The sequence below is a fragment of the Sceloporus undulatus genome, chromosome 6 (assembly GCF_019175285.1).
Source record: "Sceloporus undulatus isolate JIND9_A2432 ecotype Alabama chromosome 6, SceUnd_v1.1, whole genome shotgun sequence".
Taxonomy (NCBI): domain Eukaryota; kingdom Metazoa; phylum Chordata; class Lepidosauria; order Squamata; family Phrynosomatidae; genus Sceloporus; species Sceloporus undulatus.
This window is the reverse complement of record NC_056527.1, coordinates 51,454,832-51,469,762: the sequence shown is the minus strand read 5'-3', so window position 1 is coordinate 51,469,762 and position 14,931 is coordinate 51,454,832. Positions and strand designations below refer to the sequence as shown.

Sequence of the window (14,931 nt, the reverse complement as noted above, 5' to 3'; positions counted from 1 at the left end):
ATTATTATTATTATTATTATTATTATTATTATTATTATTATTATTATTATTATTATTATTACCTAAATTTTGATTCAAGAGCCTTGAGGCCTGACTCTCACGTGTGGAAGTTTGGCTAGCATCCATCCTGAGGTGAGAGACTCACAGACCACCTGTTCCAAGATAAACGTAAATACCATAACTAACTTTTGGGAAAAGAGGAAACTGATGTCTGCAGGCAAGGAAGGTATCAACAAGCCTTGAATACATACAAAAGCAAAGTCAGGCTCTCTAGATTCTCTCACTAATTATTCTATTCAAGTCTTGATACCTCTTTGCTTCCAACAAACTACAGATTTTATAATTTCATAGTTTTTAAATAATTCAGTCTGAATAACACTATTAGCCAATGTGTTACTAGCATGTCTGTACAGCCAACACAGTGATACAGTATGTCCCACAAAAATGTGTTGCCTTAAGTCTAAACTGTCATTAATTTTAATTCTCATTAGTTTTTGTAAGCACCTTTCTGCTTATTTTTTTCCCACAGAGGTGGATAAACAACACATGAATGAAATCATTAGAGTCAGTTACTAGCCCATTATGTGCTTGACTGCCCTGCCAGCATTGAGATAATGGACGTCATTAAGTAGGCAGACAAGATAAAAATGGACGTTTTAAAAATTACAGAAAAGATCAAAGCAAAGGCCTCCCTAAGGCAGACTCATAAAGTGTCTTTATTGGCTATGGAAAGATATGGGATTTACACATCTGAAGGAGAGAGAGCTTACACAAAACCATGTAAACCTGGCAATCTTCCCTTAAGCCCATTAGAAAATGCAAGATATGTGTTCCTTCATACTGTTGGAAGATGCAATTGGAATACACATGGCCCGCTTCCTGGCAGAGTTGGATGACCAAGAAACCTGTGCTGATTTTTACTTAGAAGAAAAAGCATACCATACAGTAACTTCTGTTTTTCCTTTTATTTGGAGTGCAATGCTTTGTTAAATAGCTAAATTCTAAAGAGCTTATAATCAACCCAATATGTGCACATCTAGTAAAGGTATTCATAACTTTATTAGATATACATTCTTAATTTTTTATTTGTATTTCTCCTGAAAACATTGGCTTGGGTGCTTCCTCATCTTCTCTGTGCCCAAGACTGAATTTCTCATCCCCCGCCCCAAGCTTTCAGGCTCCTTATATGCTTAAATATTAACATTGTTAAAGTCACCCTTCTAAACAGACATACAGCGTTGATTATATTTTTGACTCTTCCACATTCAACCCATCAACATGTTGTTTTAGTTCTTCTTTTACAACACAGCAAACACACAGGTTTTCCTCCTGGATATGGCTTGGTCATCTCTTACCTAGACAACTATACTCCTCTCCTGTCTGACTTTTATTACCCCCTTTGCTCCCCAAAGGTTTCTGCCTGCTTTTGCTCCCCAAATTATCTGCAGCCAAAATAATTTACCTCTCTTCTTGCCCTGACCATGTGATATCCCTGCTTAGATCCCTACACTGGCTCCCTATCTACTCCAGGATTTGGCCTGAGTTCTTTGGCTTTACCTTCAAAGCTATTTGTAACCTTAACTCACCACCCCTCATGTTCTGGATATATTACATTCCTGCCCATGATCTTTGCTTCTTAAATTCCACCACCCAAATGTCTCTTGGTCCCTCAAAAGAGTTCATCCTTTCCTCCTTTTTGACCTATACACCTCAAACTTTAGCCCTGTACACACCAGCCATTAAGGTCAGCATGAGGGTGGAGTTGGGGCATAGTGTCCTCATGACACATGCCTGAATTCGCCCCCTAACATGTTCTGACACTGCGCACCACTCCACACAGCATGCAGTGTCATGGCACTCCTCCGGTGCTGTGTCCATATGACGCAGCGCCAAAGGAGTGCAATATAGTCGTCACAACACGGCTGTGGTGCCCTTTCAAGGGTGCAAAAAGGAGCCGCTTTTTGCATCTCCTTTTTGTGCCCTTGAAAGGCCGGATCAGGGCCATGGTGTGAGGCTGCTGCGGCCCTGATCTGGCCTCGATCTGGCTAGACAGCTCCTTTGTCTCAGAACATCTCAGCATGGACCATTCAGAGAGCATATGCTCTAACTGGTACTGTATAAGAAACAGAAAACTGGAAAAGCAGGTGATATTGGCCAACAGCCAACTGGTGAGACACACAAGTGTCACTGGGGGTTCCAAATGCATATGTACTTTTTGGGTCTTTGAGAAAGACCTCTTTATAAAAGGTTTAATTGGAAGTGAAGACTGGTCCTTCTTTCCTCTGTACTCAAAATCAGTCATAACAAGTCTGGATACACCCCTGGAGCTGATCAGTGGTTGGGGAAATAGCATTGTTCCCAGCAGGCCCCTGCCTTTTGCTGCGTGCTGGAGGAAGCAGGCATGGCAAAGGGGGTAGTCTCTGCTGTCTCTACAGCTTCCTATAAGCACACTGGTGGACATTTCAATTCCAACAGCATGATCTCAGCCCCAGCCCTCTACTTGCAATACCATCCTTTGGACCACCACCACTATGAATGTCTTTACCTTTCTGGCTAGACCTACTTTGTATGGCTGTTTACTCAACTGGATAGTGTTCCAGGATAATCAGGTCCATTGCAGAAATCAAGGAATCAGATCAAGATTAAATTAATAATACAGTTAGTTGTACTGTACAGCAAGTCGCTGCTATAATGATACTTCTAGGGCTTTGGAGAAAAGATTTCAAAACAATTTTAGCAATTAACCATAAGAAAAATTTGGAAAAACGCACCCATGTAGACTTTTGTCTAGACTACTACTCAGTTTGAGCCAGAATCTGTCAATGCAGCAATTTTCCCCTTTGTCTTACTTTGCTACAAGATTTCAACATATGTTAAAATGTTCATTACTCTCCCATTTGTTTTTGTTTTTAAATAACAGTGATTTTAAAAACTGTATTTTAAAGCTTAAATATCAATGATGTTAACTGGTTGAGAGTTAATTAATGTTTCATGTTACTTCAGTTTGCTATCTGGGGTGACTGAGGATGGATCACCTATTTTCAGTGAATTTTATTTATTTATTTTAATATGTACAATATGTTGCAAACTTATCACAACTCAAATACTTTGGGGGGGGGAACTATATTGACAAATTTAATTTATTACTAAGGTATCAAAGCTCTGGATTGTGCAGTTTCCAGGCTCCTTATTATCATCTCAGTTTCTTTTCTTTCTGGAGTCTAGGCCCTCTCCTGCACTCCTCCTGTCCTGTTTACCAGCATAATTTGTATGAAGTATTTCTACTCTGTTACTTAATATTTCTGCTAAACAGAAGGGCAGTAGACTCTTGTTAGTTTTATCACTATCTCCTTATATGAACCTGTCAGAGTGTTAAGATCCTTACAGCAGGACTTTCTCTTGGTCCTGTTGTCACAGGCCTATAGGGTGGGAAGTGCCTTTATGGTAAGTATTCCCTTAGGAAGCCAACTTGCCCCTCTTTCAGTTCTCTTTTTTACTAGCAACCAAAGGCCTTTTTTTCAAACAGGTGTTTTAATTATTTATTAGTTGCAGGGAGTCTTTATTGGTTGCAGGGAGTAAATATGTCAATATAGTCCCCCCCACACACAAAGTATTTAAAAAATCAAAATAAAATAAATACATTTTTCTCTCTCAAATTTCTCTTTCCTGGGAAGATCTATTGTACCTTGTATGGTGTTTCAACACACCCAGTAAGAGCAGTTGATAAACAGAAAACAACCATTTTATAATGGAAAAGAAACACATCAGGAACAGGGGGAAGTTGAAGGCTTTCATGGCCGGCATCCATAGTTTTTTGTGGTTTTTTGGGCTATGTGGACATGTTCTAGAAGAATTTATTCCTGATGTTTCACCAGCATCTGTGGCTGGCATCTTCAGAGAATGCTCCTCTGAAGATGCCAGCCACAGATGCTGGTGAAACATCAGGAATAATTCTTCTAGAACATGGCCACATTGCCCAAAAGACCTACAAAAATTATACATCAGGAACACTTACCATGAAAGCTCACCAAGAAATTTACTGTAGTATCAATTAAAGCTGAATTGATGGCAAATAACAGCAAATCGCTCAGAATTTGTTAGGTGGTGAGGAGGCAACAACCTAAATTTATTTTTGTTCTGGCTAGAGTAGGCCCACTGAAGCAATTGTATTCCCTCTCCCCATGTTGACTTATCACTGAACAATTGATTCAGTGGGTGTAGTGGAGACTAACTAAGAGGATTCAGCACATTGTGTTCATGCACCATACTCAATGCATTTTAAAAAGCTCCATGTTCCTGAGGATGTAATCAAAATTTGTGAGAGGAAGGAAATCCTTGCCACCTGCCTCAGAGATGCATAAAGCAGAAAACATTTAATGAATTCCATGACAAGAAGGAACTATCTTCCCCTGTATTCTCCCTTATCTGGAATTATGAAATACAAAATACTCCAAAATCCAAAATGATCCACATGGGTGGCTGAGATAGTGATATCTTTGCTTTCTGATTATTCAATGTACACAAACTTTGATTCATGCACACAATTATTTAAAATATGGTATATAATTATGTGCATAATAAGGTGTATATGAAACATAAATGAATTTCATGCTTAGATTTGGTTCTCAAGTCCAAGGTATCTCATTATGTATATATTAAAAAATCTGGGGGGGGGGGAATCCAAAATCAAGAACAAATCTGGTCCCAAGCATTTTGAATAAGGGAGTCTCAACCTGTATTTGATTAGTCATGCCAAAGAATAAAGATCTCCTGTTAGAGAAGGACTAGACAAAGTGTGGGTTAGATTCACCACCCAGGGTCATTTTTGTGGCTGCCTCAGGTCTCCCAAAGTTTAAAAAAAGCATTTTTATGCCCCCCAAGTGAATTCTCTTCACATCCTGTTGTTAAAGCAGGCCTATCGGGGCATAAAATGGCCCAAGATGGCCTAAAACATGACCAAATGGGGGCATTTGGGGGAAATTTTGGGAAGTGCAGTGCCACGAGGCATTAGGCTTCCAAGGTTTGCTGAGGACCTAACGCAACCCCAAGTCTTTCACAGTTGTCACCCCTATATGAGATAAACTAGCAGTAAATGTAAGCAGCAAGGCCTTGTGACAAGATTCTCCCTAGAATTCCTCTACCACTTCCCCTTTCTGAGAAAGGTCTTCTTTTTTTCAAAACAGGAAAGTCTAAAACAGTGGAAATCCTAAAAAGAACCGCCCCACACACACACAGCTCCCCACCCCCCACCATTCGAGCAGCAAGGGCCAAAGGAGAAAATAAAATAAAAAAAAGTAAATATACAATGTGAAACCTCAACATACCTGGAGAAAAAATAAGCTCATCGTTGCATTCTTCCGCACTGCAGGAGCATATATACAGCAACCCTCCTGCTTCCCTCTTCTCTGACATTGTGCATTTATCAGAACCGTAATCTGTCAATTCATGTCCATGGAGCTTTTGTGAAGGGTCATGACATACTGTTTCCAATGTTATGTTTTTATCATTCTTTCTCCTAAAAAGAAATTGGCATTAAAAAAAAGATCAGAATAACACAGTAAGGCAGTATGAAATAGGTACTGAGCTGAGTTGCTGCTGGTGAAGACTCAAGAGTAAAATTAGTCCACTATCGAAAAATGTATATTTCATTTAAACACTGAAATATTATGGCTCCAGATCTCTCTAGAATGCATGCATGCTGTAGTTGTGATGGCAAACCTTCAAGTTGTTTCTGACTTATGGTGTCTCTAAAGCAAACCTATCACAGTGTTTTCTTGGCAAGATTTGTTCAGAGGGGATTTGCCTTCCTCTGAGGCTGAGAGTTGTGACTTGCCCAAGGACACCCAGTGGGTTTTCATGGCTGAGCAGAGATTCAAACCCTGGTCCAATACGCAAACCACTACACTACACTGACTCTAATGCAGAAGTACAACACTCAAGATTAAATGCTTTGGAATACAAAAACATGATATCATTTATAAATATAAACAATGGTCACTTGTCCAGTCATGTACCAGAAATAGGGAAAGTAGCTACAAATAGCTAGTAAAATAGCAAGTAACTGCAAGTACAGTCCAGTGAATTAATAACTGACCCAGTTAATTAGAGAATTAATTCAAGGTCTGGCAAAAAGAGTTTAAAAGTTAATTTTTAATATTAGTTTAACAATGCTTTAATATCTCACTCTGTTCCTAAACGGATAACTACTAGTTTCCTGCTTTGAATGAAATAGTAAACTATTTATTGTTTAAATGCTTTCTGGTTTCATTGCTCTCCCCACAGAAGAAAAAGCAAAAAGGCCAGCAGGCTCATTCACATCTTGGCTTGCTAAACTGAGATAAGCTTGAATGAAACCAGAGAAAACTTTTGTTGTGTATGCCATTAAATGTTTTCATAAACAAAGAATCCCATGGTGTACCTCTTTAGGAGCCGAGTGTTTTTGCCAGAACTGGTCAACCCCCTCCCCCTGGTCATCCCCTGAATACTCCAAAAACCTGGTCCCAGGAAGGTGGAAAACTATCTGGAGCTGGTTTTGGTTGGCATGGAAGAGCTGCGGTGGGAGGGGTAGAAGAAGAAATACAACAGCATTGGATATCAAAGTACACTGACAGATCTTGGCCAAATTAATTTCTAGAATAGGACAAATTTAAATCAATAGTAGTATTTAAATTTATTTTTATATGAATGTATTAATAGTCACCATTTTTAATATTGTAATGAGATTGAAATCGTTGTTTTTTTTTTTAAACTGTAAGCAACCTTGAGTTCTAATTTTGGGAAATGGCAGAATGTAAATATAACAAGAACAAAAGCAAAATGTAATGCAGTATAATATAATGTTATAGAAATTTCCATTTGAATTCTCACAACAGTTCCACGTTCTGAAGTGCTCCATTCAAAGTGGGCATATAAGATTACATATGCTAGACAAATGCCCCAAGTGATAAAAATTAACCAATATGCATACTTTTGAACTAGAGAATATCCTTGGGTCAAATGGAACCAAGTGTGGATTGCCTTTTAAACTAAATAGAATTAGGCATCTCCTTGAACAATCTTCCTGAGTACATTTTGTGGATATGTCCCTATGTTCTCCTGCCATGCACACTGAGGTGTCTGGATTTTTAAAGGGCATTTACTGTAGAAAGGCAGGTACAAATAGCTGCACTTGTTCAATTCAGCAAAATGCAATTCATATAAGAAAAACAATTTCCTTGTTCAGATTAGTTTCTGCAGGAGGTGATCAGTGCACACAAAGTGAAGCTCGATGGACAAAAATCCTGAATGCAGAAACCATGATTGTGTACATAGTGAGTCTTAGCCATATAAATCCAGGCAGAGTACCCAATTATATGTTTCTAGCCAAATGTTAAGCTATTATGGTACCTATCATCTGTTCAGAAGTTGAAGAGGGAGACTGGATCCAGATCCTTCTGTAGACATCCCAAATGCTAAGGCCCAACCATCCAGTTTAGTAATTCATGTACTGTACATCATGTATAACAGTGTGTGTGCATGTCCTCTTACACAGCAGCATATACCTGTGAGGCTCTCACAACTGGGGCCTTCTTCTTTCATTTTGCCAGATAATTACTGCGATTCAGATTAAGATTACAAATTATACATGTTATGCCTACGATCTCTTAGCATTGATTTAAGATTAATCTTTTTTTTCAATTATTAAAATAATCCATGCCCTGCAATCTCAAATCTATTTGCATTCTAAACTTTGTGAGGGTTGCTGCAATCATAAGAAATGAGGTGTATCAAAAAACACAATGTGTACAACACAGCACATTTCATATTCAATTTTCTTTTTAAAAAACATTGCATTTTTATCATAATGGATTGTGTAGTTAATTAAAGTGTGATAAACAAAATAATGGAATTAGTCTGAATGGAAATTTTGTTAATAAAAATATACTTCATTGATAGGTAAGGAAATTATGAACCAAAGTAAATCCATGTACATAGACAGAATGAACTTACCAAACAGCTGCACATACTTCATTCTCATCAGCACAGATAGATGTGAGATTGCAGTGACTCTTGCAATGGCCTTCATTTTTGCAGCTTGTTAATTTTACATCACAAAACTTGCAAAGTGCCCGGACCTTGATTTTCCCATCCAACATTTTGGACAAATGATCTTCAGCTGCAAATGAGAAAAAAAATATGATGAAACGTGACGTGATCAAACTCAGGTCTCACTCCTGTTTGTGTACACTGTCTGGAAGCAAGTTGTAAATGGGATTACCTCTTTCAGGACACACCAACCGTATGTCATCCAAATGGCTTTTGATTAAACTCTAATTACACTAATCATTGTATATGCTGAAAGGAACTGATAGAAACTAGTCAGAAACATCTTGACAAATTAATAATAATAATAATAATAATAATAATAATAATAATATTTGTATCCCGCCCCTCTGAGAACAATCGGCTAACAAAGTTAAAAATACAGCACATATAAAATCCATGGTGCCCTCCCCTCCTTAAAAAAGTCTTAAATCCAATGCAGAATTAAAAACAAACAAACAAACAAAAAACATACAACTTAAAAACTGACCAGAAGGTCAACAACATCACATCAACCAACCATCAATGGGAGCAGCAGTATCTTATTCCCAGACATTTTTCTGAGGCCGGGTTCTCTATTCTGGGAAGGCCTGATGGAAGAGATTCGTCTTAACAGCCTTTTTAAAGCTGTCTAAGGATGTAAGCAGACGAATCTCACACAAGATATTCACACAAGATGTCCAATAAAGACAACTGAATTGTTAAGTCAATTCAAAGATCTATGAACAAAGGCTGGGGCAAAAAATATTTGATTTTTTAAAAATGTGCAAAGCTGATCCAGTAATTTGGATCATAGCTTTATGAAATGTCTGCTCCCACAATTTTGAATTTCCGAATCATTTGCTGATTATTCACCACATCTAACTAAGAATATGTCCCACGGAACCTAAACCACACACACCAAAATTTTAAAGATGGAAAATGGGACATGTATAGCCAAGCAACATGAAAGTGTGGTCAAGATGACAAAAAATATTACTAAGAGATACAAGCTAGGAGAAGCTGGCTTTTGTCTAGGTTTAGTGGGAAGGGCTAGACTCTGCCCCCTTCTGCCTCTTCCCCCCTACTGACCTAATTGAGTGCAAACTACTTTTGCACTTTGATCTTGGTTTGTAGCAACTGAAGTAAACCAAGGATGAAAAGGGAAAGTGGTACATTTTAAAAGCAGCTGAAAAAGTAGATATCATGAGTATTAAGCAGAACTGACTCTGCCAAATTGTAACAGTTGGAAAATATGCTCAATTTGGTGAGGTTTACCTGTAATTAGACATTCTTATGATTCTACTATTAACCTCATGCCACTCCAAACTGCAGGAAACAAAATGATTTTCTAACCTTTTGGTCCACTTTCAAAGAAAGAATACTGTATTTATGGTTTCTACAATGTCTTTTTTTATTTTTTGTCCCCCCTAAGTAATAAATACAATAAACTCAAACTTTGCTCTGTATCTGGTGGGGTATTTTAATTTCCAAATAAAATGCTCAGGAACAGTCCTCTCAATCTGTAAAAAATACTTTCCCCCCCCTTTTCTGTGCAGATATCAAACTGCTATCCACTATCATGGCAGTTTCCTGCAAACAGTAGAGGTAGCAACCATTTTTATGCAGCAGTCATTTAAATTTTTCCCCAAACCTCAGAACAGGACATTATGGGGAACAACAAAATGGTGTCACTTGGCTCTTCCTCAAAGAATTTCATCTTGTTCAGGAAATGTAACTAAAACAAAACAGCCACTCTGAAAGTGAAAAAAAAAACCTATTTATAATTTATATTATAAATATAATTAGATAAATACAAATCTGTGTAATTTCAATTTCCTTTTTCAGGGGAGTCACTGAGGGGCAAGGTATTATGCCATGATATCCAACAGCCAGTGCCTTATGTCACTAGGTCATATCTGGGCAAGTCATACTCTCTAAGCCTCAGAGGAAGGCAATGGCAAACCTCCTCTGAACAAATCTTGCCAAGAAAACCCATGATAGACCTTAGGGTCACCACAAGTTGGAAATGACTTGAAGGCACACAACAACAACTATTATTAATATGAGACTTAACCTTTTCCCCTGAAACTTTTGTTCCATGTACTTATTCTTCATATAGATATACATACATATGTGTGTGTGTGTGTGTGTATCTTATACACACAGCTATGGAACATGCTAAGTAGACAGAGCACCATTTTATGTAACTCTTTTTTTCCTTGCTACAGAATCCATTAAGTTTAATTCTAGCCAGAAGGGGACACCTTCATCACTAAGAATTATTATTATTATTATTATTATTATTATTGCTTTATTTATATAGTGCTGTAGATTTACACAGCACTATACATACAAACAATGAAATACATAAAAGAACATAAAAAAATAAAACTGTGGAGAAGCTTTTTAATCCTATGCAAATCTCCAACTGCATATGATCTGCAAGGCACACTTTGCCCACCTCTAATCTAAAGTATGAAGAAACTATCTGAAGAACATACACTTTGGAAAGCAGTGAATATTTGTTGTAAGGGCAGTGAATGTACGGTCAAATCCCCAAGTATAGATGGAGGGGTGAAGAGGTTGAGTTCAACGTTCCTATGAAACAATGTCATGGGAAGCAAAACACTGTCATTCATGTTTATCACTTAACCAGAAACTTGTGGGAGATACTTAACTAATCTTATCATTATTTAATAAATTATAGAGCATGGTACAGCTGAACTGAAACTTATTATCTGCTGGCAGTTTTTAGTATCAACCATCAATATTCTATTTTATTTCATTTTGGAATGATTACTGAAAAAATTCCTTTAAAATAATTCAGGAAATCCTTATGGTTTTGAGTACCTGTCCACATGAAAACAATTCGTGTCAAATATGCTTATGCTGAGGGTAAAGGAATTAAATTAGTAGGTCAATATGTGTATATCTTGTAATGGTAAAACAGGGGCTGAAGATGTTTGCAGTATTTAACTTCTATATGTAGTGGGAGATGTGAGGGACATAACCCTCCATTCTTTCCTGCATATGCTCCAACAGCACTTCTGTAGAGGGAAATGTGATGACCAGAACCCCTTTGAGCTGCAATTTTTGCATGTAATTTTGTGCACACAAGACATTCATAGCTCTAGGCACAGTATCTTTTTAACAGCTTTGTTGCTGTAATTACAAGACAAACATTAGTGTGAATTGAATTAGCATTGAAGTGGGCAAGCATAATAAATTTTGTCTTATGCCAATAACAGTAATGGAATTCTTTAAATACTGTATAGCACAAGTAGAAAGTTGTCCTAAAATTTGAAAAGATCTTTAAAGATCTTCTTTAAAGATGTCAAGCTTGATTTCACTGCAGGAAGTACAAATTATTCTGCAGAACTGGGGGAGGGGACCATCAAGCAACCACAGAAAACAGTATTCAGAAGAAAAGTAATAATCTGTTTGGAAAGTGGCAGGTAACTTCCCTGGAAATTACACCACCATATCAAAGCAGCAGTGGCATTTAAAGGCTTAAGTATGAACACCCTGGTACATTCTCTTGATAACACAAACACTCCTTAACTTGGAATATGCTAAAGATGAGTGCCTTGAATAATGCAGAAATAATTTTAATGATTACTTGCTCTCTTTTGCACTAAGCATATGTTAACCCTGCACTTAAAAAAAGCTAAATGAATCTATCTAGTAGCCTTATAGATCTCTGTTATCAGCAATGCACTGAAACAGCCCATTGAGACTATTTGTTGCTAAGGTTCAATCCTATTTGGGAAATACAAATTGACAGATAGCATACATTTTCTCTAATGGTGAAGAACTGAGCTGAGGTTATGACTACTGTAAGAAGTATTCCTGAGCAAAGCATGGAAACCTGCTGGGTGACCTTGGGCAAGTCGCATTCTCTCAGCCCTAGATGTTTATCCAAATGTAGAAATAATACACATGTTTTAAGGAAATTAAAGGAACCAGATAAATAGCTGATGAGCCATTCAACGGTATCTACAAAGTCTGATCCTTTTAGCTGGAATTTACTGACCTTGCTTTCTCCGATGAAGCTTTTCACTTGATGTATTTTCTTCTATTGATTTGTTTTAGATTGTGTTTTAAGCTTGTTTTAGGCCTAAATCCTGGATGGGAATCATGAGACCCACCAAATGTTGCTGGACTAGAGCAGACCCACTGATTCATTGGGAATTGTTGAAAGTCACATTCACTCAATGGGTCCATCCCATTTGACACTAATAATAGGATTTTGGTCTTTATGTTTTAACTGCTTAGTTGTTGCTGATGTTTAACTGTAAATAGTGATGTGGAAAAAATATTTTCACAATTTTGGATGGAACAGGCTGTCTCAACTTTTGGGAAAGTAGGCACATACAGAGAGTGAACACAAAAGGACAGGGTTACTGATCACAGAACTACAATCTATCCAATGGCCCTACTTTTTAACAGTCCATGCAACAAAGTTATAGGTAACACTGTTTCTAATTATTTTACATTCACCAAACTGTACAAAAAGCAGTGTAAAATCCCTGAACCCACCCCAACTGGTGCTGAGGACAGGAAAAATAATCATATTGGTGGGTTCTAGACCACCGCTTTGAGGCGGTCTGCCGCCGCCGCCACTTGCTCTGCGCGGGAGCCACAGCAGCTATACCGTGCGGCTCCCACGCGGAGCAAAAAAGAAGCTCCAAAATGGAGCTTCTTTCCGCGGCGCACTGATGACGACGTGAAGCGCCAAGGGCGCATTTGTGATGTCATTAGTACCGCGCGACGTTCGGACGCTCAGCGTCCGATACGTCAATATGGCGCCGGCCATGTAGAAGGGCTGGTGCCATATTGTACAGACACAGTCCGTATTAGACTCAGGGGTGTCTAGAAGAGACGCCCCCTTTTTAAAATGGGACGTCCTGCGGACGTCCCAACTGCCGGTGTGTAACCGGCAATTGTCTCATTTACTGTCCAAGGACAAACCCAGTCAGGGTACACCAGATTCCATTCATGAGAGAAAGGCTGGGTATAAATGAAATAAATAAGATTCAGGATGTACAGTATTAGGATGGGAACACTATGCCTTTCCCCCAAATACTTAACAGGTAATGTTATACAATGCTGATACTATCCTATGTCTCCAACATTTACACAGCCTTAAGGGACATTTAGGATTGGCCAAAAAAAAAAAAAAAAAAATGGTAAGAAAATGCTTATTTTTCCTGTCTTAAAACACTAAACCAGCTCCACTGAAGATGGGGTGACAAAACGTAACTTTGAATTTCTTTGTTTTGTCACATTATTAAGTCAAATGTATGCATGTTTGTTTCATTTCCTATTGGCATGTTTTACTTTTTTTAAAAAAAAATAATGAAAGGAATGCCATACATTGCATGTAATTTATAGTTCTCTTGGGATCCTAAACAAGAGGAAGCTAAGACTGGGACTTAACTGAGATTTCTGTCTGCATGAAAGATAAAACATTTTCATTTGGACTTATAATTGGCAAGTTTTACCTACACAGCATCTAAAAGCACCCCCCAGATTTGGCAGCTCAGAGACTTCCCAAGAAAATTCAGTGTTCTCTGCTTAAGAAAGGGCCTGTGGCTTCACAAAAGACAAACATTTGAGATCTGAAGAGGCGTTACTTTACTGCTGCTAGCAGAGAATTTTACTGTCTTTTGGCTCAGTCCCCTCATGGCCAAGAGAGGAGTGGCCTCAGTATGCACTGAGATTCCTCAAAACTACAGCATGTGATACAAAATGTGGGCCTGTGATTCTAACATCATCACTTTTCTTCTCCTGTATGATACTTCATCTTTGTTTGATGAAGAAGCCATTGGTGCTTTGAAACTTTGCACAATATATTTTCTACATTTTGGTTGAACAATAAAGGTATTGCTCTTCTGTGGGTTTTTGATTTATTTACTTACTGTCAGCTAAAATTCAAAGACACATACTCTACATACATATTCAACATACTTACTTCCAGGTAAGCATATTTAGAACTATAGAGCCTTTTTGCAATATATTTGAGAATGGTCTGTTTCCCCATTAATTAAGTTACAGTACAATCCTCTGCATGTTCATTCAGATGTAATCAGGACTGAGTTCAGCAAATTCTCCTCCTAGGAAAACATGTATAGGATTGTTGGTTTAGAAAAAATACTTTTATCCAGACTGTAATTTGCATTTTTGATAGAGAATAAGCATGTCCCAAACAAATATTGGTATGTATACTTAAATGTGTACCTAGTGTGTTTCTAACAGAGAAATAAAATGAACAATTTTAACCACAGCAGAATCAGCACATTTAAATGCATTTTTTTTCTTCACACATCTGTTGACTATGCAAGTTACTTTGCACTATGCATCTACATAGCCAGAGACTGCAAGAGAGATGATAAAAACTGGATACTTTTCCTGGCAGTTCAAATAATACACCCTCCCTTATCTTGTTAGAAAAGCTTTAAAAATACAACTTAATTTTTTAGGACAAGTGATCTATCAGAAAATCTTAAGGATTAAAAACTTGAAGTATCCTATGTTTGCCAAGTACTTCCTGCCAGAGGCAAAAGCAAACAAATTTTTAAGTCTTGGGTATTTGCTTCCTTGACAGATGTTGCCATCTGAAATTAATGATATAGTCTACATAGGCAATAAAAAGCATATACCTTACATAAACTAGCTTTTAATATGACTTGTGTTATTCCCAGGGAAATATTCAACAAAACATTCTTGCTTGGGAAGTGTTATTGTTCCTTAGAGACTTATAAATATGATGCCATAATGTGTCAGATTTCATGAGAAAGAAATTTATGTGGAGATACCACTTTTATCTACCACTTGTTTGGTTACTAGCAAACCTATTTTATACCT

The 14,931-nt window shown here is 37.6% G+C and overlaps 1 protein-coding gene across 2 annotated transcripts in view; it reads right to left on the bottom strand.

The window, feature by feature from the left end:
- TGFBR2 (transforming growth factor beta receptor 2) overlaps nt 1-14,931 on the bottom strand; it is a 62,856-nt gene that overhangs the window by 29,245 nt on the left and 18,680 nt on the right. The window contains exons 1-3 of one of the 2 annotated variants that reach the window (XM_042475247.1): nt 14,039-14,172; nt 7,990-8,155; nt 5,325-5,515 (exon numbers count right to left, since the gene is read on the bottom strand). In XM_042475247.1, coding sequence (XP_042331181.1) covers nt 5,325-5,515; nt 7,990-8,135 — 337 coding nt within the window. In that variant the 5' untranslated portion in view covers nt 8,136-8,155; nt 14,039-14,172. Of the gene's footprint in view, nt 1-5,324; nt 5,516-7,989; nt 8,156-14,038; nt 14,173-14,931 lie in introns of those variants that run through there. The other variant, XM_042475246.1, reaches the window with a different exon arrangement.